General features: G+C 36.9%; 1 protein-coding gene across 3 annotated transcripts in view; it reads right to left on the bottom strand.

Moving 5' to 3' along the window:
• HMCN1 (hemicentin 1) overlaps positions 1 to 24,376 on the bottom strand; it is a 477,402-nt gene that overhangs the window by 53,971 nt on the left and 399,055 nt on the right. For all 3 annotated transcript variants that reach the window (XR_007123082.1, XM_047705087.1, XM_047705088.1), the window contains exons 72-85: positions 21,241 to 21,382; positions 20,068 to 20,212; positions 19,558 to 19,685; positions 18,903 to 19,059; positions 17,057 to 17,178; positions 16,701 to 16,865; positions 14,759 to 14,866; positions 14,189 to 14,326; positions 13,925 to 14,059; positions 9,277 to 9,546; positions 6,351 to 6,541; positions 2,691 to 2,904; positions 742 to 876; positions 151 to 341 (exon numbers count right to left, since the gene is read on the bottom strand). Coding sequence is in view for 2 of the 3 variants with exons in the window: in XM_047705087.1 (XP_047561043.1) it covers positions 151 to 341; positions 742 to 876; positions 2,691 to 2,904; positions 6,351 to 6,541; positions 9,277 to 9,546; positions 13,925 to 14,059; positions 14,189 to 14,326; positions 14,759 to 14,866; positions 16,701 to 16,865; positions 17,057 to 17,178; positions 18,903 to 19,059; positions 19,558 to 19,685; positions 20,068 to 20,212; positions 21,241 to 21,382 (2,241 nt within the window). In the remaining variant the exon portion in view is untranslated. The remainder of the gene's footprint in view (positions 1 to 150; positions 342 to 741; positions 877 to 2,690; positions 2,905 to 6,350; positions 6,542 to 9,276; positions 9,547 to 13,924; positions 14,060 to 14,188; positions 14,327 to 14,758; positions 14,867 to 16,700; positions 16,866 to 17,056; positions 17,179 to 18,902; positions 19,060 to 19,557; positions 19,686 to 20,067; positions 20,213 to 21,240; positions 21,383 to 24,376) is intronic.

Here is a 24,376-nt window from a genome sequence, read left to right as displayed (position 1 = left end):
GCAGCCACTTAACCAGCTGAGCCACCCAGGCGGCCCTCAGATTTTATGATTTAATTAGGAATACAAGAGAAATTTTTCCATTTATGGCACTTATACAGAGGCATTACTGTTGTGCTTAAAGTGCTCATCAACAATTTCAGTGTGACTTACTACAGTGCCATAAATGGCCAGGGAGCCATTGACCAGTTGACGGATTCTGTGGTTTATTTCAATATCCACCCCCTTCCTGCTCCATTGGATGGTTGGGGCAGGATCTCCTTTCACTTCACAATTCAAGACTGCATTACCACCAAGTGGTTCAATCCAGTTAGAAGGGTAATCACCTTTGAAGACTGGAGGTTCTGGGAAATACAATAAACAATTGTAAGTAAAAGGAAGCTCTGATCATTTCTTTGTGATGTTGGCCTATTTAGAGAGATAATTTAGTGAAGAAGGGAGAAGCCACTTTTGAACCCCATGAATTTTCAGAATCAACTGTTCACACTAATCCACCAGATAATTCGGTTAGTTTCAATAATCTAAGCAGATGATTCCATTTTGTACCAAATGATCTCTTTGCTTACCTACTTTTGAGTTGAATGTTGATAATTTTTTATTTCTTATGAATTTGCACATCTGTGCAACAGGACTAGAGGAATTAATAAACTGAATTTATAGTGGATTACTACATAATAAGGAAGCAAAACACAAACTATTTGTTATAAATAAATGATAAGTTAAAAATAGAGCGTGTTTACCTACCTTTCACATAAACAAATCCAATCGCCTTCACAAAACCAACGCTGTTCTCTGCGGTGCACACGTAAGTACCTGAATCCTCCTTTGACGCTCTTTCAATAACGAGTTCACTGTGTCCATTCACACTGTCAAAGTAGGCTGAAAGAAACAAACCAGGGAACGGCACAAATGCCTCTCAGTAACCTAAGAAAATCATCACAACAGTTCACTATTTTACAGGTTGGATTTATGAGTTGGTCAGCAATTGAACTAGAGATCTCATCATGACATTGGAGAAGAGAGCCTTTTCCACAGATTTCTTCCCCGGAGCTATTTGCTATGTCTCTAGACACTTGTTTGAAGAATGAAAAACAGCAGAAGGAACAGGAAAAGAGAATGAAAACAAACATCTTTTAAAATTTTTTTAGATTTAAAGTACACCCTTCATCTCAAAGCATTGCCTAAATCTGTTTCCTAGTTTCTCTGGGTTTCAACAATCTTTCATTCAGACCTATGACATTTTCCATTTCATTTATCTCACCACCCCTTTTCCTCCCAAACACTTTACATCAAAAACATGAAAACCTTTTCAGTTGTAATTCAATGGACTTGGCAGGTCAGAAGGGAAATCATGAAAACACATGCTAGTTAGGTAATAATGACAACAGGATTAAATTTGTAATAATTCACACTTCTCCATAAGTGGTGATGATATAAATATTTATAAAGGTAGTTATATTTGGAATAGAGAATAAGGTAAACATGTTAATCCTGAAACAACTATACTAAATAAGATTCTGATTAGACCAGCAAATTTCTAATTACATTAGTATGTTTACCTTGAGTGCTTTCTCCATTCAGATTATTTCAAAAGATTTCATACTGTTGAATATTAAGTGGAAAATGAAGCTTTAAAAATGTAAATAGCTGAATTACTATTACACTTTCAGAAAACAGTACTGATCAGATTTTTTTAGACTTTGTTTTTCCTTAGTGACATATGCTATTATCATTAAGGGAATAGAGTTGATGAATTTCAGTCATTAGCATAAATCTTTATAACAGAAGAATTCAACCTTATTATTTCTTTTCTAAGAAGGCATTTATTAAATGCTAATAGTGCAGTATCTCAGAACTCCATTTTGGGTATGACAACTTCTTATTAACTGATAACATCTTTGTGCTGACGACAAAGTCTAACAAATAAGGAGATATGTGTCCACCCAGAGATGAGTGTTTCTGGGTTCCAGGCACTACTCTAACATGTAGTGCACACAGTGACCAAAAATTTTCTACATAATTGATTGACATTATAAGAGAGATTAATAAATATTAATTCGTACAGTGAGAAGCAGAGCTCTCCTCTGTAAAATTAGGTGAATCTTCAGGACTCCAACAGTAGCCACCTTAATGCATTTATTAGGGAGGATAAGTTTAGGTACCTGTGTATGCAAGATTGTCTTCTCCTGGGGAAGGGAGATTATTTTTAGGTAAAAATGTCTACTAATATCCTGTCACATATGGTCCAGTGATTAAATTATCCTTCAAAAGAATGAAAAAAAGAATATATATACTGGGTATAGGGTAAAAGCCAGGCAAAATCCAGGCAAAGGTACGTATTTTACAGAACTTAAAGCAATCGACTCTTCATGTAACATTTTATTTTATTTTATTTTATTTATTTGAGAGAAAGAGAGCAAGAGCACAGAGGGAAGGGCAGAGGAGAGAGAGAGAGAGAGAGAATCTCTCAAGCAGACGTCCTGCTGAGCACAGAGCCTGAAGGTGGGGCTGGATCTCACACCCTGAACTCATGACCTGAGCTGAAACCAAGAATTAGATGCTCAACTGACGAGCCACCCAGGTGCCCCATCTCTTCATGTAACTATCAATCAATTCCCGCAGCTGAAGGACATGGAGATTGATTTAGAGTTCTTTATGGGTATATTTATTTACTTAAGAATTAAATTACCAACCTGGGATAATATTGTTATTGAAGGTCCATGTTAACTTGGGCAATGGAATCCCAGTGGCTTTACAGCTTAATCGTAGCTGTTCTCCTTTATTTAATGACACATCTCCAGGAAGTTCAGTAAAAGTGGGGAGAACGTGTACAGTCAGGCTGACCATGTGGGTGTCTTCACCTGCAGCATTGTTAGCAACACAGGTATAGGCACCAGAATCCTCCGGCTTAAATAAAGAAAAATCATAGTGTTTAAAATGACGTAATCTTACATCATATTCCATAAAATATATAAAATTGCATAGCTTGGTTCCCAAAGGAGCACTCTTATTTAATAAGACAATTTAAATTTCCATCTTGTAGTCTCAACCATCTGGCTGGCTTTTGCATAACATAACTCAAAACGTATAGGAGTTGAAACAAAGGCCCATGCCCTACAGAACTTGAGCATTTTATAGTAATAAGACCTCAGAAAACTTTACAAAAGCTTTCAAGTTTACTAAACATCAAGTGTACTGCAGATCTACAATGTACAAGCAAAGAACACATAATTTCAAAGTTTGGTAGCATCTTGACAGCATAGCCGTCTGTCTTGGTAATGTGGCACCGAAGACCACCAAAATTATCAAAGGAGATGTAAAGGGTATGGGCAACAGTACCTGCAATTCTGAAGTTTCACTTGCTAAATGCAATGGCCAATCTCGGCACTCATCTTACTAGATGTACCGGGATGGCATCATTTGACATCATTTGACACCTTGGCTTCCATGTTACCCCCTTCTCCTAGTTTCCTTCCTACCTCACTGGTTGCTCCATTTCCATTTTTTTTTTTTTTTTTTTTTTTTTACCCTGGCTTCCCTTCAATATTAACGTCTTGATGCTGGCATGCAAGAGGGCTCAGTTTTCAGTCCTCTTCTCTAGCTGCACTTGGTTCCTTAGTGATGTCATCCAGTCTCATGGTTTTAAATACTATGTATACTCTGAAGAGTACCAGTATTTGTAGCCCTGATCTTTCTTCCAAACTCCAACTATGCTGAACTTCCCATTTTACCTCTCTGCTGGTATGCCCAAAAGACTTCTCAAACTCATGTCTAAAACTGAACCCCCAATTTCCCTTTCACTATCCTGTTTCATCTGTAGCCTTCATCATCTCAGTTGATAGCTATTTTGTCCTTCCGGTTATTAATGCCTTTTATTCTCAGGCATCTGAGTCATCTGTACTCTTTTCTTTTTCACATTGTAGTGGCAATCTAGCTAGGAAACCCTAGCTTCAGAGTTTATGCAGAATCCAGCCCCTTCCCACCCCTTCTCTGTTAGCATAATCTCTCCTCCGACTCCAAATCACCTTCTCAACAGGACTTTCTGCTTCTCCTTTGCCTCTGCTCATTAGAAAAGTCAATGTAGTATTGCAAAAACTAAGGCAGAGAACATTGATCCCAGGCTCAAAACCTGCACTGGATTCTAATTTTACTTAGAGTAAAAAGCAAAATTGTTATAATCTATAAGATACTACATGATCCGGTCTCCATTTTCTTTTCTTTCTTTCTTTTTTTGTTCTTTTTCTTCTTTGCTTTTACTAGGCTCCTGTTCCTCCAATATATTAGGCGTGTTCCCACCTTAAGCTCTTTCCTGTAGATATCTGAGAGAGAAACCTCCCAGTTTTACCTGTTTCTCATGCTCTTCCCCCAGATATTTGCCTGGCTAATTCACTTCCTTCAAGTTTTACTCAAATGTCCCTTTCTAAAGGAGATTCACCCTATCCTATTAAAAAAAAAAAAGTAACCAGTAACCCTCCAAATTCTGATCCCCTTTACTGTTCTTTTATTTTTCATACTACTTATTTTCTTCTGACTTATTATATACATTGTTCATTATCATTCTATACATTTTTTTTTTCATTGTCTATCTCCCTCCTCTAGAAATAAACTGAATGAAGGCAGGGATCTTTGAGTCTTTTGTTCCCTAATGTATTACTAGTGCATAAATCAGTTCTGGTCACACAGAAGGTATTCAATAAATATTTGTTGAATTAATCGTTGAATGCTTCTGAATGCATTAAGTCCCACTGCAGACTTTTCCTTCTCTTTTAAAAGCTTAAGACTATATATATATATATTTTATATAATCACATATATATAAAATATATCTATATTTGCATTGAAACAATAAAGAATTGATTGCTTAGAGATGTAGCATAAAAATGGCAATCACTAATAGTAGGTACAATCTAAATCTGATTGGCTGCATTTTTTTTTTAAAGGGCAAACAGGAATAAATCACATTCTCTGCAAAGGTCTCCCCACCTCCATATCATTAGCTATTCTTAGATTCTCAGGTTATAATAATTTAAGCTTACAATCAAGGATTTTATGAAAGTGAAGCACTTAAAATCTGGATTGTACATACTATTCACAAGTAAATCTCTACTTATCATTTGAATCTGTCATCTGGTATTTATGAACTACTTTATTGTTTTGTTTTGTTTTTTAACAAATCTGAGCCATTGTCCCATTGTACCCTTTTCTTTCTCCTTTAATTCCTTCTGGTCTATATGTGTAATAACGGGCCCAAATCCAACATTCCTGAGCCCAGGGGTAATCCCACTAAAGACATTTACTAGCTTAAGCAAATGAATTTATCCTTATTTTATCAGTTCTAAAATTCACATTTTTAACCTTTCATATCCCTGAAACTGGGATACAACTTAAAAATGGATGACCTTCTCTAGTTTACTTAACTGTACTTTTTCTTTCTTAGTGGTACCTAAAATAATGGCACATTTTATAACTGATTTGAATAATTACAATTTTTGCTGGCACCTGTGGTTCAGTTAGAGCCCTAGTGACACAGCCAATCACTAGGGTTATTTACCTGATAATCCCAGGAGTCTGGCTAACGGCCGAAATTATACTATAGAATGAATGTAATCAATTTTATTCCTTTAATCTGTTCAAATTTAATTCCACAAAGATTTTGTAATGAAGTTTAGGTATTTTGAAGGGCAAGGAATAGGAATAAGATATGCACAAAAGCCCCGAAAGTGATTCACATTTTAATCGTGTTTCATATTTGGTACCAAGTATTGATATTCTCAAACCACACAGTAAATTTTTTAAAAAGTCATGTAGTATACATATGTAGATTCTTCTTCAAGTGGGCGACCACTGAAAAACTGAGATGCTTCTGACAGCTACTGTTCTGTAAACTGGGTCAGTACCACATAAGAATATTCAAAAACCTTAGCTTGCATAGATCCCTAAGACTTTAATGTCCTTGTCAATGATTAGAAAGGGTTATTCAAAATTCTGAAAAGAACAGAAAAATTGCTTTTCATATCTGCTTAATACTGCATCAGACATTCTTATATCTCCTGTCTTCTAATCATTCCCATACTTGGGTACATGCATGAAATATAACAGAGGAACTTGGAATTTTCCCTGATAAACAGATTTCCACAAAAGTAAAATAATTTTAGAAGGAGGCCATTTATGAGGTCCTACTATCTGTTAAAATATTATTCTTAGACACGGGCCATAAAATGAAACATGTGTAAAATTCATTTTTTGGCCTGAATTTGTAAGAGTGTTTTTCTTTCATTATTAAAGAATATATTTCCAGGCTGGGTTACTAAAAGTAAAAGGGTGAATTACCAATTCATATCTATTAAACTTACCACAACATTTTCCAGAATAAGTTCTCCATAGGGTTCAATGGTATATTTTCCCAACAAGTTAGCTAAAAGAACATTGTCTTTTTTCCAGTTAATTGCGGGTGTGGGGATTCCATCAGCCATGCATGGAAGAATGGCTTGTGAATTCTCATTGACCGTGTACTGTATTTCTGTACTTCGGATTCTAGGAGGTACTAAGAAGAGTTTAAAAAAGATAGTCATTCAGGATGTTGAGTTCAATAATATCCTTGTTCACACAGAGTATTCACACACAAAAGACTCTTTTAAGGATAATTTTGATGGAAATAGTAAAATAAAATGTATTAAGTTATTATTTGCTTGTTACCATGAAAGAAGCCTATAGCAAGAACTCTACAGGATTTGAACTTGTTGAATACATTCATAATTAGTTTCTAAGCAAATTACATAAAACTAGATTAGATATTATTTGATTTCTTAAATTTCCATCTCTCTCTCTCTCTTTTTTTTAGAGATTTTTAAAATTTATTTATTTGACACAGAGAGACAAGCAGGGAGAGGGAGGAGGAGAAGCAGGCTCCCCGCTGAGCAGGAAGCCAGATGTGGGGCTCAATCCCAGAACCCTGGGATCATGACCTGAGCCAAAGGCAGATGCTTAACCACCTGAGCCACCCAGGTCCCCCTTCTTAACTTTCTCTTACTGAAGTTTCTTATGCTTACTGTAGTGAAGCAAAACAAACTAGAGCAACAAAACCCAAAAATTCTTCCATAGTTGCATAAGCATTGGGTTTGTAGCACAGACATATTGTGAGAGCAAACTAATAAAAGTCAGCAGTTTAAAACACTGTAAAGCACTCACCCCATATTGAATATCACAAAGTGCTATGGAAAAAAAATGTAGTATCTCATGTGTTACAACAAATAAAAGTAAAACCATGTCAGGACATTTAATTCAGCTTTTAGAGGAAATTTTTATAGTGATTTCAGAACTCAACGCAAATACTTCATATGCCTCGAATTTTTTTTGGACTGAAATTTAGGCAATATAAAAAGATCAACTGACTATATAAAAATACAAACAAATACCTTAGTGGACTTGGAATTAAGTTATTTACTTCTAAAGAAAAGGCTTAAAAAGTGTTAAGAATAGTTGACTCAAAAAGTAAAAATACACTCCCCTCCAGAAACGATTACCTTTGGGATTATTCAAACATATCAGTAAGAAATAGATCAATTTTGATGACATTCTGAAAAGTGACAGGACAAAAGTTGTATTTAGCAAAGATTATTTTTTTAGTATATGAATAAATATATAAACCATATATGAATAAATATACACACAGATTATAGGGAAAATACACAAATCTATTTTGTTGAATAGTATGTTGTAAATATTTGATCCATTTTTAATTAATTTATATTGTATTTTTATAATTTTTTTATTCTTGGGGTTGATATTTCAATTTTACTAGTGGTGATGAAGTTGTAACATTAGTACATTTACTTCCTTCTTTTTCAAAATGAAAATTTTAAGGCTGTGACTTTACATTTGATTTTAACTTCGGTCCCCACACCATACATTTTGATATGTAATATCCTTATTCTTATTATTTTCTAAATAGTAGGAAATGGAAACATAGGAAAATGAAAACATATTCTTTGACCTACTTGTTAACTAGAATGGTATTTTTAAATTTGCCTGGGGTTGGGGTTTAGGCGTTAGAAGTTTATTACATGTTTCTAGCTTTATTGTATTGTGGGAAGGAATTGTAGCCTTATTTTTAAGTTCCTAAGATTGCTTTATTGTTTAGTATATGGTTAATTTTGGTAAACTTTATACAAATTTGAAAAAGAGGAGTATTATTTATTTGAGTCTAAAGAACTAATGTGTATTGATTCATTCAATTATATGAACTGAAAGCACGTATTAAACCAGGGGAAATATTTTAAAAACTCATAAATAGTGATTTAAAATTTGGGCTATTATTTATTTATTCAATTAAAATTGTGTCTGCTTGAAATAATCACTTTAACTATGAAGTCATAGGAAATTCAAACACACCTGGAGCATAAAAAAGAGCCTTCACAAATTTTTAAAAAAGGAAAAAGCAAAGGCTCATCTTTACAAGAGTTACCTCTGAAAACAGTAGCTGGAAAGAGTTTAATTTACTTATTGTGTCCTCACACTGATATTAATAGGTATTTTAATCTTTAAAATATACATTAACAATGAACACTGGGTGCTGTACTTTGTACCTAAACAATGAATCTTGGAACACTGCATCAAAAAGTAATGATGTATTTTATGGTGAGTAACATAACACAACAAAAATAAAATAAAATAAAACAAAAAAACAATGAAAATATTTCAACGCTGATTCTTAGGTATTTTGTTAGTTGTCTGAATGCAAAGAAAAAAAGATTTTTTTCTGTTATAAAAATATGCTTGTAAATATTTTGCCATTTTAAATAATAAATCGAACAGATGTCCAACTCTCATCAGGTTAACACTAAATAATGTAGCTCATATGGAGATGAGTTTTGAGTGAAGACCATTTCCAAGTTGAGAAATAAGTAGAATAGTCACAAGACACAAACGAACCCCATAAATGGGATCTAGAGCCAAAGTATAAATACTAATAACCACAATATGAGGGGATGATGGGCAACACATTAGTCATTTTGGCTATCTTAATAAAATCTCTTTCTTTCTCACACACGCACCTGATCATACCCTTTCTTTTGCCCACACCAATAATCAGAGCCTCCATATTATATCCGAAGGGTAAGTATACGTACAGGCCACACGCGCGCACGCACACACACACACCCCACTTTGGATTGCTGGTTTTAGATGACTTTGACTTTCATCCTATTTTTTTTCTCAATGGTCTTCTCTCTTTGCCTTGGCAATGCAGCTGATTGAAATAATTCATGTTAAATAACCTACCATGGACAGTGAGCTTGGCACTTGTGCTGCTCGATCCTGCTGCGTTTGCTGCCATGCACGTGTACTGGCCGGTGTCATCAGGCTGAGCAAACGCTATCTGCAGGGCCCCAGAGCTGAGGATGCGCTGGCGGACCGATTCCACAACTGCACGCCCATCTTTATGCCAGGTAATGTCAGGGGGTGGGAGGCCGTCTGCCTCACACGGTAGAGAGATGGGCTTATCCACAGCAGTGATATATTCCTTTGGATGGGGGCTAATGACTGGAGGAACTGAAAGATACAAAGTGTAAACTTCATCTTAAAAGCATAAAGGTACCATTTACACACTATAGTACCACTCTAGCAAAGGGAAGTCACAGAAAGAAATGAAATCCCGACTTTACCATATTATCAATCAAAGGATCACTACACTTTGTTTTCACTGGAAAAGAAAATTCCTTTCTTAAAAACTGTTTATCTTATGTTAGTCATCATACAGTACATCATTAGTTTTTGATGTAGTGTTCTGAGATTCATTGTTTGCGTGTAACACCCAGTGCTCCATGTAATATGTGCCCGTCTTAATACCCATCACCAGGTTCGCCCATCCCCCTCCTTCCCCTCTAAAACCGTCAGATTGTTTCCCAGAGTCCATAGTCTCTCATGGTTTGGCTCTCCCTCTGATTCCCCCCCCTCCTTTATTTCCCCCTTCCTGCTCCTAATGTCCTCCATGCTATTCCTTATGTTCCACAAATAAGTGAAACCATGTAATTTGTCTTTCTCGCTTGACTTATCTCCCTTAGCATAATCTCTTCTAGTCCCACCCATGTTGATGCAAATGTTGGGTATTCATCCCTTCTGATGGCTGAGTTATATTCCATTGTGTATATGAACCACATCTTCTTTATCCGTTCATCTGTCAAAGGGCATCTCGGCTCCTTCCACAGTTTGGCTATAGTGGACATTGCTGCTAGGAACACTGGGGTGCATGTGGCCCTTCTTTTCACTACATCTGTATCTTTGGGGTAAATACCCAGTAGTGCAATTGCTGGGTCATAGGGTAGCTCTATTTTTAACCTTTTGAGGAACCTCTCCACTGGGAAAAGAAAATTCTTTGAGCCATTTTCAGAAAATTATTGCTGGCATAGCCAACAAATATAAATGATAATTTTAAATGAAACATAAACATGTATTCCTGAGGTACTGCATGTCTAAAAGTTTTAGGTTGTGTCAACAGAGGCATTTTATTTAATATGCTATATTATGAGATTCACTTCAGCTACTTAAACTTTCAGACTAGACCCCTTCAAGGTTTGGAAATTACTCAATGGCTCAGAGATACTTTTACTCAAGTATTCCTACAGTGCTTAGTATCTCAAATACAGTGGCTATATTTAACACAGTATTGCTTGAGTGACTGAATAAATAAATGAGTAGATCATGGAAAAGAATTATATATATAAAACTCTTCCCACTTCTTCCAAAAGCTGTGGAAGAGCTTACGATAAGGCGTTCTCGATGTTTCCAATAGGTTGATTACCAATTAGGTATGGCCTGGATAGTTTATTGAGCCTCAAAAAAATATTAAATGATTAGGAGAGAACAATCAAGCACAAGCCAGGAACAACTGACCACAAGCACACAGGAAAGAAAGAAGAGGATGATTCATCTGTGTCAATACAAGTCCAGAGACAATGATAAGGTGCAGAGGACAACAATGACAGTAAAAATATCCCATTCAGCATGTGTGAGAAAAACCCACAAAAAACAAACAAACAGAACAAAACAAACTACTACCCACTCAGAAAGCTTAAAAGAGAAACAGGGCAAATAATATTGATTATTATCACATACTGCCTAGGAAATGAATCAGAAATGAGATCTCAGAGCTCCACTGAGCCAAGTAATGCCCTCTGCGTAGCAAGTCCTAAGGATCTAGAACTATCTGCTGCATCTCCAGAGGATATGGAGAAATGGTCAACCACATGGAGACCAAATCTTATTTTATTTATTTTTAAAGATTTTATTTATTTATTTGAGAGAGAGAGAGTGTGTGTATGCAAGAGCAGGTGGGGGGAAGAGGGAGAGGGAGAAACAGACATGGGGCTTGATCCCAGGACCCTGAGATCATGACCTAAGCTGACATCAGATGCTTAACCAACTGAGCCACCTATACATTCTGAGACCAAATCTTAAAAACACTAGTAGTGACGAGTAAAATAAAATCAACAAGTTGTGAAAAAAATTATGAATAACCATGTCAAAATTACTTGTATCAGCTAACCTTATTTGGTTGGGGTTTGTGCTTTCCATTACATACTATATGTGCAAGGAGGGAGACTGGGTTCCGAATTTTCATACCTCTAAAGCATGCAGTTATCTCTGCTTTTGAAATGTTGAAATGTTATTAATCATTTAATGTGTTTCTTTGTCCCATAATTGCTCATATCAATAATTTTAATCAATTAGTGAAGGAAAAATCCCTCCAAATGGAAATGTTCTTTCCATGACCTTCATGTTGCCAAAACCAATGAATATTTATTGGTCCTTATCCAACTGATCTCTCACTTCCATTCAACAAGGCGTTCACTCCCTTCTTGAAACACTCTCCCCTCCTAGCCTCCATCCAGTTTTCCTCTAACATCTCTGCCTCCTCCTTTGTACTCTTCTCCAGCATCCTCTCTTTTCTCAGACCTCTAAACAATGCAGAGTGATGGGTCTTTGTCCTTAGCTCTTTTTTCTGTACAAAGTCTGATCCAGTCTTGTGGACTAAAACACACTGATTACTTCCAAATTTATATCTTACACTCTACTTCTCTCTTGAGCTCTGAATCTATAAATATTCAACTCAATTTGATATCTCTATTAGGATTTCTCATACTTTCCCACATCCCGTAGGATCAATCAGAAATTATGTTTTCCTTCCTCCAAAGCCAGTTCCTCCCCCTTGCACTATCATTCCCCCGTGGCACTATCATCTATCTACTCGCTATCTCAAGCCCGAAGCCCAGGAAACATCATTAATTCCTCTCTTTTCCTAACCTCCCAAATCTGATTCATCACTCATCCTGGCAGTTAAACCTCCTGGAAGTATCTTAAAGCCACCACTTTTTCCATTTACCTCTGCAACTTACACAGCCACTCTCCCTTCCAGCCAGGCTGTAACACGCTGCCTAGAGGACCTGAATAGTACCTTCGGCTCCAGTCTTGCTCTTTCATCATCTACATGGCCCCAAACGAGATCTTCCTAAAACCAAATGAGCATCTTGGCTAAACCCGTAAAGTCTCCCACTGCATAAAGAAGAAAATTTAAACTTCGTGTGGTCCTTCTGACCTTCTACATATTGGCTCACCTTTTCTGACTTCCTTCACGTTTTGCCAGCCTTCTCCTTCTCCATCACTCTCTACCACATTTGCCAGGTTTCTTTCCTTATTTTCTCCTGCTGTGGGCCCACACCGCGTGTGCTGTCCTCTCTCCCTTGGACACGCTGCCACATTTGCAAGGCTCATCCTAGCTTATCACTCAGGTCTCGGCCCAAATGGTACCCCTTTAGAGAAGCCTGCTTCTTCTTCTTCTTCTTTTTTTTTTTTTAAGATTTTATTTATTTATTTGACAAACAGAGATCACAAGTAGGCAGAGAGGCAGGCAGAGAGAGAGGAGGAAGCAGGCTCCCTGCCAAGCAGAGAGCCTGATATGGGGCTCAGTCCCAGGACCTTGGGATCATGACCTGAGCTGAAGGCAGAGGCTTTAACCCACTGAACCACCCAGGTGTCCCAGAAGCCTACTTCTTAAAGCCTACTTTAACCACTAATGTCAAATGGTCCCCACATTTCCCCATTCTTCCCCATCTCAGCCTTTTTTTTTTTTCCGCTTAGCATATGTCAGAATTTATAATTATTTCATTTATTTTGGTAGTTAAGTTTTTTTCCCTTCTGTACACCATAAGGGAAGGATCATGTCTGTAATGTGCAATGTATTTCCACTTATTATTGCAATAAATATTTGTTGAGAAAATGTTAGCAATATAAAGAAATTAGATTTATAATGCACAGTTAAGTAAACTTTACTATAGTCAGTAATATACCACAGGAAAATCATACTTAATGGAAATTTGAAATCAGCTAATGCAAATCCAGGTCACAAAAATAATACCTGCAAGATACAAATATTATATCAAGAAAATAACAGTTAAATGTGAAAAGACCCTGCTTTGTCTACAGAATAATTTTTTCCCATCAAGTTGGTTAACTGAAATTACGATTTTTTGTTTTATGATTTTTTATGTATGATTTTTAAAAATGTTTGATTTGTTTTTTAAATGGATATTAGAATCTAGTGTTTCATAAATGTATCCAATGTGGTATCATGGAGAGATTGGTTTTAAAAGTTACCTTAAGCATGTGCTACAATGAAACAGTACCATATGAAGTTCAGAGAAATCCAAAATACCATGAGATGCCTCCGTTTTCTTATATAAACAATGACCCAAAAAAACCCCAAGCATTAAATTTTCTTCTTCATAAGGGTAACTGAAAAAACACATTGTATAATATAATATAAGAATGTTGAGAACTACGGTAACATATAATTTAGATAGATGAACTTTTGGTGTACACCTTGTTACAAGCATCTTTGCAATTAAGACATAGAAATTTACTATTTAGGTACCTTGAACATTTAATTTGATTTTGCCTAAGGCTGTACCAGCCGGATTCTGAGCCACGCACATGTAAGTACCAGCATCTTCTCTGACAGCTCTGGAGATCTGCAAGCCGCCACTGGGAAGAACTGCATGGCTTTTGCCTGGATCAGTTATAAAAGCACAGGGAAGAATTTTTATTAAAATTTTTTTCATTAAAAAAATCATCCTGACTTCTGAATTGTGAAACACTGATTTGCTGTAATTTTCTTGATAGAAACAATGGTAGGTACCTGCAGTGATGACATTGATGCCTTCTTTTTGCCAAGTAATGAAAGGACTGGGGGTCCCTGTTGCTTCACACGGTAATAAAATGGGATTGTTTACAATGACGTCGAGTTCACTTGGCTGAGGCTGAATGACTGGAGGCTCTATAAGAACCAACAGAAAAAGCAATGGCACCAGTTAGTGGCAGAATTGTCTAAAAGTAGCCATGAAGTTAATCACGCCTGGATCCATATTTCTATGTTATTAGTGATTTGATTGTCCAGAGGAAAGGAGAATATTGGCCACATTACATATTTTTTGAGTATTCCTTCCGTAGGCAGATTCCATTAGAAGAACTCCATTAGGAGACTAGAAGCAGGCATAGATTATAGACGTTCAAGAAAAAAATAATTTAGGGGTTGTTCTGTGTGATTTTTCATCTGTATGTTTTTCTTCGTTTATTGAAAAATATTTATCAGTCTTTCATATCCCCCAGATATTACTGTGGTTCATAAGTCTAGACAGTACATCCTTTCAAGAATAAACATGACTTGAAGAAAAAACAAGCTTTTAATGAATTAAATGACCTTCCATACCCTGCACATAAAGGGTCACATGTCGATGTGCAGAACCAGCTGCGTTCCTGGCAACACAGGTATATTTTCCAGCGTGGTTTAACTGAGTGGCAAATATTTCAATTGCTCCTAAAAAGGAAAAAGTATTTATGTATCTAGAACATCCATTTTTCTGTAACCGTTTTTCTGGTTCGATAAACTATGTCACTCTGATTTTGTGTTTTCATCACCATAGCACCGTGACGCTTGGCTTATACTCATACTTGTACCCCCTGAAGGGCCCAGCGCAATGCCTTTTGATCATTATTAATAGCTTTATTTAGGCAAAATTTACATGCCATAAAATTCACCCATTTAAATGTACAATTTCATGATTTTAGTATCTTTCCAGAGTCATGCAACTCTCACAACCTAATTTTGAGAACATTTCTATTATCCTAAATGGAAATCTCTTTCCATTTACAGTCACTTCTCATTCCCAGCCCCATGCAATTACTAATTTCTTCTTCTTCTTCTTCATATATTTGCCTTTTCTGAACATTTCACGCGGATGTAATCATACAGCTGTCCTTTGTGTCTGATTCCTTTCACTGCGAGCAGTTTCTGAGTTTCATCTATTGTAGCGTGCGCCAGTATTTTTGTTCCATTTTATTGAAAAATAGAATTTCATTGTGTGGATTAGCCACATTTTGTTTATTCTTTCATCAGTTGATGGACATTTGGATTGTTTCTACTTTCTCTATTGTGAATCGTGCTGTATGAACACTTGCATACAAGTCTTAGTGTGGACATATGTTTTCATTTTTCTGGGTAGATGCCTAGGAATGGAGTGTTGGGTCATACGGTAACTCTTGTTTAATATTTTGAGAATGTTCCAACGTGTTCTTTTAACACAGTACCTTGTGCTGAAGGGTAGTTAATTTCTATTTTACGATTTTAATTGCTACCAATCTATACACATTTCAGAGACAGCCAAAATACTTGGCTTTGAGAGCCAAGTTCTACCCTGAGAACAATCTTCCATCATTTCCGTTCTATTGAAAAAATAAACAAATTCCCTTAGAATAACATGCACAAATGCATAAAGCCCCAGGATGTTAGCTGCTACTTTAGTTCATCTCTAGTGTACCTTCCCAATACAAAACACCAATGTGCATTACCTATATTTTCATTTAGATGAATTATAATTTTTCTCTTTCAGTACATAAATTCTATAAATGATGGCTACTACCACTCTCAAAAATTATCCATCCTAGCACTTATCACCCAGTCTTACCTGCTCAGTTATAAAAACCCTGAAAACAAAAATCTTGAAAACAAAAACCTTGAAAACCCTCCCAGTTCTATAGCCTCAGAAACTCAGTGGAGTATATAACTTATTTTAGGCACTAGATCTTTATTAAATGAATGGAGATTCTTTCTGGCCAATAGAAAGAGTGTGGTTCACTCAAAGGCAACCAGTCAATTTGTGAAACTCCAGGATTAGTAAGTATGCACTTAAAATCCCCATGATCATTCCTATTATATTCAGTTATTGTGATTTTGTTTCCAGACTTTTTTTTTCCTCTCCCTTTGTCTAGTTCCCCTTCCAGTCTAACTTCCCCTTCTCTCCCTTTGTCTAGTCCCTTTCCCAGATGTGTAAGTCTAGGAATGAAATGCATTTTATTTTTTAATTTTGGTGCAACAAAAGGCCAGGTAAGGTCATCCATTAATAACTAGTGTCATCATAGGGGCCCTGGGTAGCTCAGTGGGTTAAGCCTCTGCCTTTGGCTTGGGTCATGATCTCAGGGTCCTGGGATCAAGCCCCATGTCGGGCTCTCTGCTCGGCAAGGAGCCTGCTTCCTCCTCTCTCTCTGCCTGCCTCTCTGCCTACTTGTGATCTCTGTCAAATAAATAAATAAAATCTTTAAAAAAATAATAACTAGTGTCATCATAGATGTATAATGATTGAGCCTGGTCTTACCTGAGGACAGAATTCTGTAACCGTCTCCCCTGGGATATAGCCTTAAACCATTTTTTGTCCAGTGAATTGAGGGAACTGGAACTCCTGAAGCAGTGCAGGTGATTACGGTGGGGGCATGTTTGGTTACTACGAAGTCCGTAGGCTCATCGGCTATGGAGGGTGGAACTAAAACAACAGTAACAGTAATTAGGAAGCACACATTTCCAGCACTTACAGGTTTCCAAAGCCTTACTATACATCTTTCTCTTTCTACACTGAAAGTTAGTAAGTGGAAAAGGAAGCCCTTTTGGGAAGTAGTGGGATGATGAAATGCATCATTATAATAACTGTTAATCCACATACTAAGCCAGTTCTACCTTGGACAGTGAGATCCACAGTTCTCTTATCCTCCCCAGCATCATTTGTCACGGTGCACTCGTAAGTTGCAGTGTCATCCACAGAAGGGGAAATAATGACCAGTGAACCAGAAGAAAGGAGCCTAGAAGAAAAAGTTCAGAGCAATGATGTACTACAGGTCAATTTTCATAAATGTTGGTTCAACCACAACACGGTACCATGTTGTGAATCAAAGGAAATGGAATTCTTTCCTCGTATTAAAATGAGGAATCAGACTTCTTTGTGTTTGGGCAATGGGTTAATAGAGCCTCAATGTGGAGATTTAGAGCAAGCAGTTGTGTAGAAGGATTGCTTGAAGAGGGACTCCTGCATTTTCTGATTGCTTATATCATGATCAACTATGCTCTCCTAAGTGAAATACAGGAAAATGAGTATGCTGATGACAGCCACTGTTTATTGAGCATCGAATACATTCCAGAACCATCTCAACTGCTTCACATAAACTACCTCTAGTGTCATGAACTTTGCAGATTGGCATTCGATTATTTCCGTTGACAGACTGGTAATTACAAGTGCATCTGTCTTACATGTTGCCCTACTTTGCATGTCTCCTTACGTGTGTTGAACACTTTTGAGATGCCTAGTATGTATATCAATAAGTCTTTTCCCTAACTTCTAACCGATTCAAAACTAAAGTGATCTGGATCACTTCAAATGCTTAAGAGGTCTAGTAAATGTGCATATATTATGAAAAATAAATCTAAATGAAATATCTATTTCCTTACTTCAAGGTGTGCACTGATAGAATAAAAATGATTTGATTCAATGGGAATACATTTGACATGCTTTTTTTAAAAGGTGTTGCACATTTTCTGCATAGCATAGAACTTTCAATCACTAGACTCCCAGTACCCAAAGATTTAAAGGATGAGAAAGAGAGAAACAACAGAATTTCAAGTGAAACACTCCTCATTTCCTATTTCCTAATGTATAAGCATTGATTATTATCAAAGTAGATCTACAAGAACACTTGTTTTTAGTATTATGGCAATTCCCTTGACAATATATCTGTTAACTGAGATACAAGAAATGATACTCATTTACAACATCAGAAATTCCTAGTGATTGGGGCGCCTGGGTGGCTCAGTGGGTTAAAGCCTCTGCCTTCAGCTCAGGTCATGATCTCAGGGTCCTGGGATGGAGCCCTGCATCGGTCTCTCTGCTCAGCAGGGAGCCTGCTTCCCTCTCACTCTCTGCCTGCCTCTCTGCCTACTTGTGATCTCTCTCTGTCAAATAAATAAATAAAATCTTAAAAAAAAAGAAAGAAATTCCTAGTGATTAAAGCGTTAGCTTTTAAAAAACATACGCTGTCATATTATGAAATATTTGAAAAAGCTGAAGAAATGCAAAAATTGGAGAAAAAAGGATGTTTTTCCTCCCTACCCATGCTACCAAATACCTAAGTTGTATTTCAAGGTTTAGAATTTGATTTTTATTCTATAGCTAAAGGTGGTATTATTTTTACAGAATAGTTTTTCCCTTATACCAAATAATTTTATTCTTTCTTTTTATAAAATTCCAAAAGAGGCTAAGAAAAATAAAGCAGAATAGGAATCTAATTTTGTAGATCTCTCTGATCATCATCCACAGGGCTTATGGATAGAAAAGTTGAACTCATAATTCAGAACAAACTTTTAGACTGAAAAACTAGTTCCACGTGAAGAAAAATATACACTTTCTACATACTAGCGAATTCTTTATACTTTATATAAATGCTGTCCCCATTGATAGAGATGAAATGTTAATTCTTTTTAAAATTATGTTTCTAAATAGTAGGTGGGGTTTTTCAGTTAAATGATTCCTTACCTGTATGAATTCTGATTTTGGTCCACATTAAGAAGATGCCCATTTTTCCTCCACCTGATTGATGGTTTTGGTATCCCAGCAGCCTCACAAGCCAGAGTAGTTTGAACATTTACTGTTACAGTTATGTTGGTAGGACCCAGAGCAATGGATGGAGGAACTAAAACAAAGCCAACAAATAAGAGGGAAATATAGTCAGCAAACAGTATGCCATCTGATGTATTTCTGCCAGATTGAAATTAATCACTGGTAACTTGCTACATAGTTACAAACACAAGAAGACTCTGAACTTAGTGTCGTGATGGTGCTAGCCACAATGAGGAGAAAACATGGGTATTGACTTCACAATATAGTATGGTACCTTTTTTTTTTTAAGATTTTATTTATTTATTTGACAGAGATCACAAGTAGGCAGAGAGAGAGGAAGGGAAGCAGGCTCCCTGCCGAGCAGAGAGCCCTATGTGGGGCTCGATCCCAGGGTCCTGGGATCATGACCTGAGCCGAAGGCAGAGGTTTTAACCCACCGAGCCACCCAGGTGCCCCAAGTATGGTACCTTTATACAGCCCTGGATATCAAGGTCTTTATGAACTCACAGGTTTAGGCCATCAGAGAACATTTAACCCAAAGATGAGAAGCTGTTCCTACAAGCGTATTTACCATGGACTTGTAAATCTATTCGCCTGCGGTCTGTTCCAGCAGCATTGGTAGCCATACACAAATATCGCCCAGTATCTGCCACATGTGCCGACTGGATATGAAGGAATCCATTTTCCAAGATGGAGTATCTATAAGAAAGATCACAAGCGAAGTTCTTGGAATCAGCTTTTGTTTTCTGATTATCTGAATTTTGACTAAGAGTATGTTAAAAGATGTAAATCCATTTTTAGTCTTTTTCCTGCTTTAGAAATTTGCAATACCCTTGGTGGAAAAAAGGGGTATTCTACAAAGGTGCATAGCAGATGGACTTGTGATCTTGGATGGATTATAATGATTATGTGTTGACCATACGCCATAGAATTACGCTTTTAAAACAGTATATTTTGCTTTTCATATTAAGATGAAAAACTAATACTAAATGTAGCAAGACCATGATAATATACTGGGAAAGATTTAGGGATTCATACTTCAGTTATTGCAGTATTTTTCATCCTTTTCCAGAATTGTTACCTTGCATGACTTGCGGAGAGAACAGCTCCATCCTTTCTCCATGTTATCCTTGGGGCTGGCACACCCTCAGCAAGGCATTCCAATACAGTTGACGTATTTAAGTGGATGACAAGACTCTGGGGGACACGCTTTATGTTTGGAGGAACTGCAAAAGAGATGCACGTGGAAAGCTTCATTCATATCAATAATACAGCCTGAACTAAGACTCTGAAGAGGTAATACAAGGTTAACTTTGAGCCAAACGTATAGCTTTGCCCACAGCTAATTCAGGTTAGTATAAATAGAATTGGGTTTAATTCCTAAAGTCTTATTCAAGATACTCAGTGTTTAAAAATAAAGCACGGACAGGGGAAGGAGGTTTTAAATCCCTGATACGGTGTGTGAAATCTGGCTTTGTAGGAGAGATGCTTGAACGTGCATCAGCTCTGGTCTGATGCAAATTAAAGATGATATTTCTTATTTCTCTTTGGCCAAATAATGGCCTGAGAATGTTAACACTGGAACAACTTCACTTTAAATAGAGAACAGAAAGTGGGCTATTCTAATGAAAAGCACATCTGTGATTAATCATGTAAGTCTCAGAGCATGTATTTTATTAATCATTGAGTTCATATGGGAATAGAAAACCTGAATTTTAATTTTACTGTTAGAGATATTAGTTGTGTGGGTCATCCAATATCCTATAAAGTTTTATATATTAAAAAACCAGAGAGACTGTGATGGGGAAAAGTCTGTATTATCTTCCCAAATATTGGCAAGTTTTGATGTTTTAGAGTTTAGATTGGAGAGAATCACAGTCCCACGGCAGTCTCTGTCTAATGCATATATACTCAAACACCAACATGAATAAAGGTGAACTAAATAATGAACCACCTGTCATCCATAACCTTAGTGTGACTTCCTCAATGGCTCTGATGTGAATGACACAAAATGTCAGGATATGTTGATAACAACTGGACATAGATTATCCTCTAAGATAATGTATCTTTAACTTTTTTTGAAATATGGGTTGAATAATAGCCATTATATAAATATTACATGTTGTCTTTTTGAAAAAATAGGATAACCACAAGAATTCATTGAGTGTGCCCCTAAGAAACAAAAATGTTACCACTTCTTAGAATGCCCTTGGCTAAATTTTTAAATTGTGAAACAACTGTTAATTTTTCTTACCATTTACAGTGAGAATAAATTCTCTTGTAGTCTTTCCTGCAATGTTGCTGGCCACACAAGTATAATTGGCTGTATCACTTAGATCTGCGTTATTAATTTGCAAGTATCTCCCTCCAGATAGGATTCGTACTCGAGGTGTTGCCTAGATTCAGCAAGTAAAATTTACGATTAAAATATCAGGAAAAGAGAATATTACTTTATAACATCAAGAAGTAACTATAGTGACCTGTGGATTGTCTGTCTTCCAGTAGGCTTTGTCTGCACCCCCTACTGTTACCCTGGGATCAGAACCCCTCGGGAGCTATTTCTATGTGCGTGCTTAAGACAAGGGCACAATCAAGATTCCCAGCTCTCCTGGCCACAATAATCTGGATACCCAAGGTTGAGCAGGTGACTCATGCTGGGCCCCTGAGAGCCCTCTGCAAGACTTTGTTGGAAGTGTTGACGAATAAGACCACATTTTTTTTTTTTTTTTTTTTTTTGGGTATCTGTCTGGTAGTGAGGATGACATAGGTTGTGGCAGTTTTATTACCATGTGTGGACAGCTCTGAATCTAAAACAAACCAAGCAGAGTTGAGGTTCAGAGAAAAAAAAACACAGATGCTTGATTACATGAGGAGAACCGCTGGACCTAGCAATACCTAAAACCCAAGTTCACCAATTGCTGTAGGTAATAACTGCCTTTTAAAAAAAAAATTGTTGGGGGCCCCTGGGTGGCTCAGTGCTTTAAGCCTCTGCCTTCAGCTCAGGTCATGATCTCAGGGTCCTGGGATCAAGCCCCGCATCAGGTTCTCTGCTCAGCAAGGAGCCTGCTTCCTTCCCCCTTTCTCTGCCTGCCTCTCTGCCTACTTGTGATCTCTGTCTGTCAAATAAATAAATAAAATCTTAAAAAAAAATTGTTGGTTTGAGTTTGAATTCTACCACTTACAGTTGAAAGTTCCATGACTAGTAAACTAATGATCTCTTAACATTTGAAAAATAAGTAAATAAATGATTTTAGTCTGCAAATATTTTTTAGGCATTTATTTTGTGCCTAGGCATAGAACCAAGAATTATGAGACTATAGAGACAATGAAACCTAATTTTGCTATTAAGCCTAATTGGGAAAATAGATATAAACAAGTAGCTCTATACAAATTAAGAACCATGACGCTCATAATGATTAAAAAATGCCAGGTAGAATCAATGACTACTATTTTCTGGTTGAGCCAAAGAAGGGACTACTTCAGGGAGAGCCTAAGTAAGATTGTTCTGCCATGTAGGCTCTATCCCACATGACATACAGTTGACCTTTGAACTGCACGGATCTATTTATATGTGGATTTAAAAAAAAAATACAATGTAGTACTGTAACATATTTTCTCTTCCTCATGATTTTGTTAACATTTTCCTTTCCCTATTGCAAAAATATAGTACATAACATATATAACATACAAAATACGTGTTGATTGACAGTTAATGTTATTGGTAAAGCTCTGGGTCAACAAGAGATTATTAGCAAAATTTTGGGGAAGTCCAAAGTAATATGCAGACTTCTGACTGAGTGTGTGTGGGGTCAGTGCCTCTGACCTCCATGTTGTTCTAGGGTCAACCGTATATTCCTAATGAAAAAAGTGTTCATACTAAAATGTTCAGTTTAGCCCTATTCCTCTACGCCTTTCTATTTTTTTTTTTAAGATGTTGTTTATCTACTTGAGAGAGAAGAGAGCACACAAATAGGGGGAGGGGCAGAGGGAGAGGGAGAAGCAGGCTCCCTGACTGAGCGGGGAGCCCAATTCAGGACTTGATCCCATGATCTTGGGATCATGACCTGAGCTAAGGGTAGACACTTAACAGACTGAGCCACCCAGTGCCCCTCTCTAGGCCTTTCATTGCTATAGGAGCTATTAGTGATTATATTATATTACCTCTGATGAGAATATGTGATTTCTTAAACATATATGTTAAGTTCTATAAAACATATACTTGTAAGTTTTTTTATATGGATAGAGCAGGGCTTTAGGCTAATAAAAATTTTCAGAGTTGATTCTTACAGTGTTTTGCACCCATGAACATCAGTAAGGTCTGCTAAGCCGTCAAGTCTCACGACAATTTTTCCTGGTTCTCTTCCCATTGACCACCCGTGAATCTTCCAAATCGGACTTCTTTCTTCAGACAGACTCTCATTCTCAGCTGACGCTGCCACTTCCTGCTCCATGCCGAGCACCAGAGCCCTGTGCCTGCAGTTCTCTACGCCTCCCACCGGACACATGAATGCAACCTTCCCATCTTTCCACCTCTGTGGAAAATAGCCTTTTGTCCAAGGCTCATCTCTTCATCTGTGACCAGGGTCCCATTCCCTCTCTGTCCAACACACATTGCTTATAAACCTCTCCATCTCCTATAACTTCAGTTGCTTTCTTTCAGTAAATAAACCTATAAAATCTCTTTTATATTTCAAGAATATGTGTTATGGACATTGGGGAGGGTAAGCTATGTGCTAGGGTGAGTGCTGTGAAGTGTGTAAACCTGGCGATTCACAGAACTGCACCCCTGGGGCTAATAATACATTATATGTTAATAAAAAATTAAAAAATTAAAAAAAGAATATGCCATAATTATTTCCATTCCCTCTTCTTCCTTAACACCCGCAATAACCGTAACCTATCTTTTCCTTTGATCACTCTACTGAAGAACAATTCTTCTGATCTTTAATTACTTCTGTGTATTGCTACAACCACGGACACAATTTAATTTTCATCTTAATGGACTTTGTTGACCACTTCCTCTCTTTTCCTTGGTGTTTAGTGCCCCAATGTCTCCTAAACTTAATTCTATGTCTCTGAGTCCTCCCTCTCAGTTCTGATCTTCTTTTCTTCTTCCTTCTTCCTTCTTCCTTTGCTCACCTTATAAGTATTATTATTATTGCCTTAGACTCTGTTTTCATTTACAGTTTATCTCATACTGGTCAACTTCATACAAACCTACGGATTTAACAACTGGTCACACTATGGAAGACTATCACATCAAAGACGTTTTTGATGAAATAGGGACCCATATTTCTTAGTACTTTTTAGAACCTCCACTTGGATAATATATTGGTAATTCAAACTCAGAATATCTGAAACTGAACTCATGTCTTTTTTTATTACTGTTG

The sequence above is a fragment of the Lutra lutra genome, chromosome 15, assembly GCF_902655055.1.
Source record: "Lutra lutra chromosome 15, mLutLut1.2, whole genome shotgun sequence".
Taxonomy (NCBI): Eukaryota; Metazoa; Chordata; class Mammalia; order Carnivora; family Mustelidae; genus Lutra; species Lutra lutra.
Note: the sequence above shows the minus strand (reverse complement) of the source record. Positions and strands in the feature narration are given on the sequence as shown.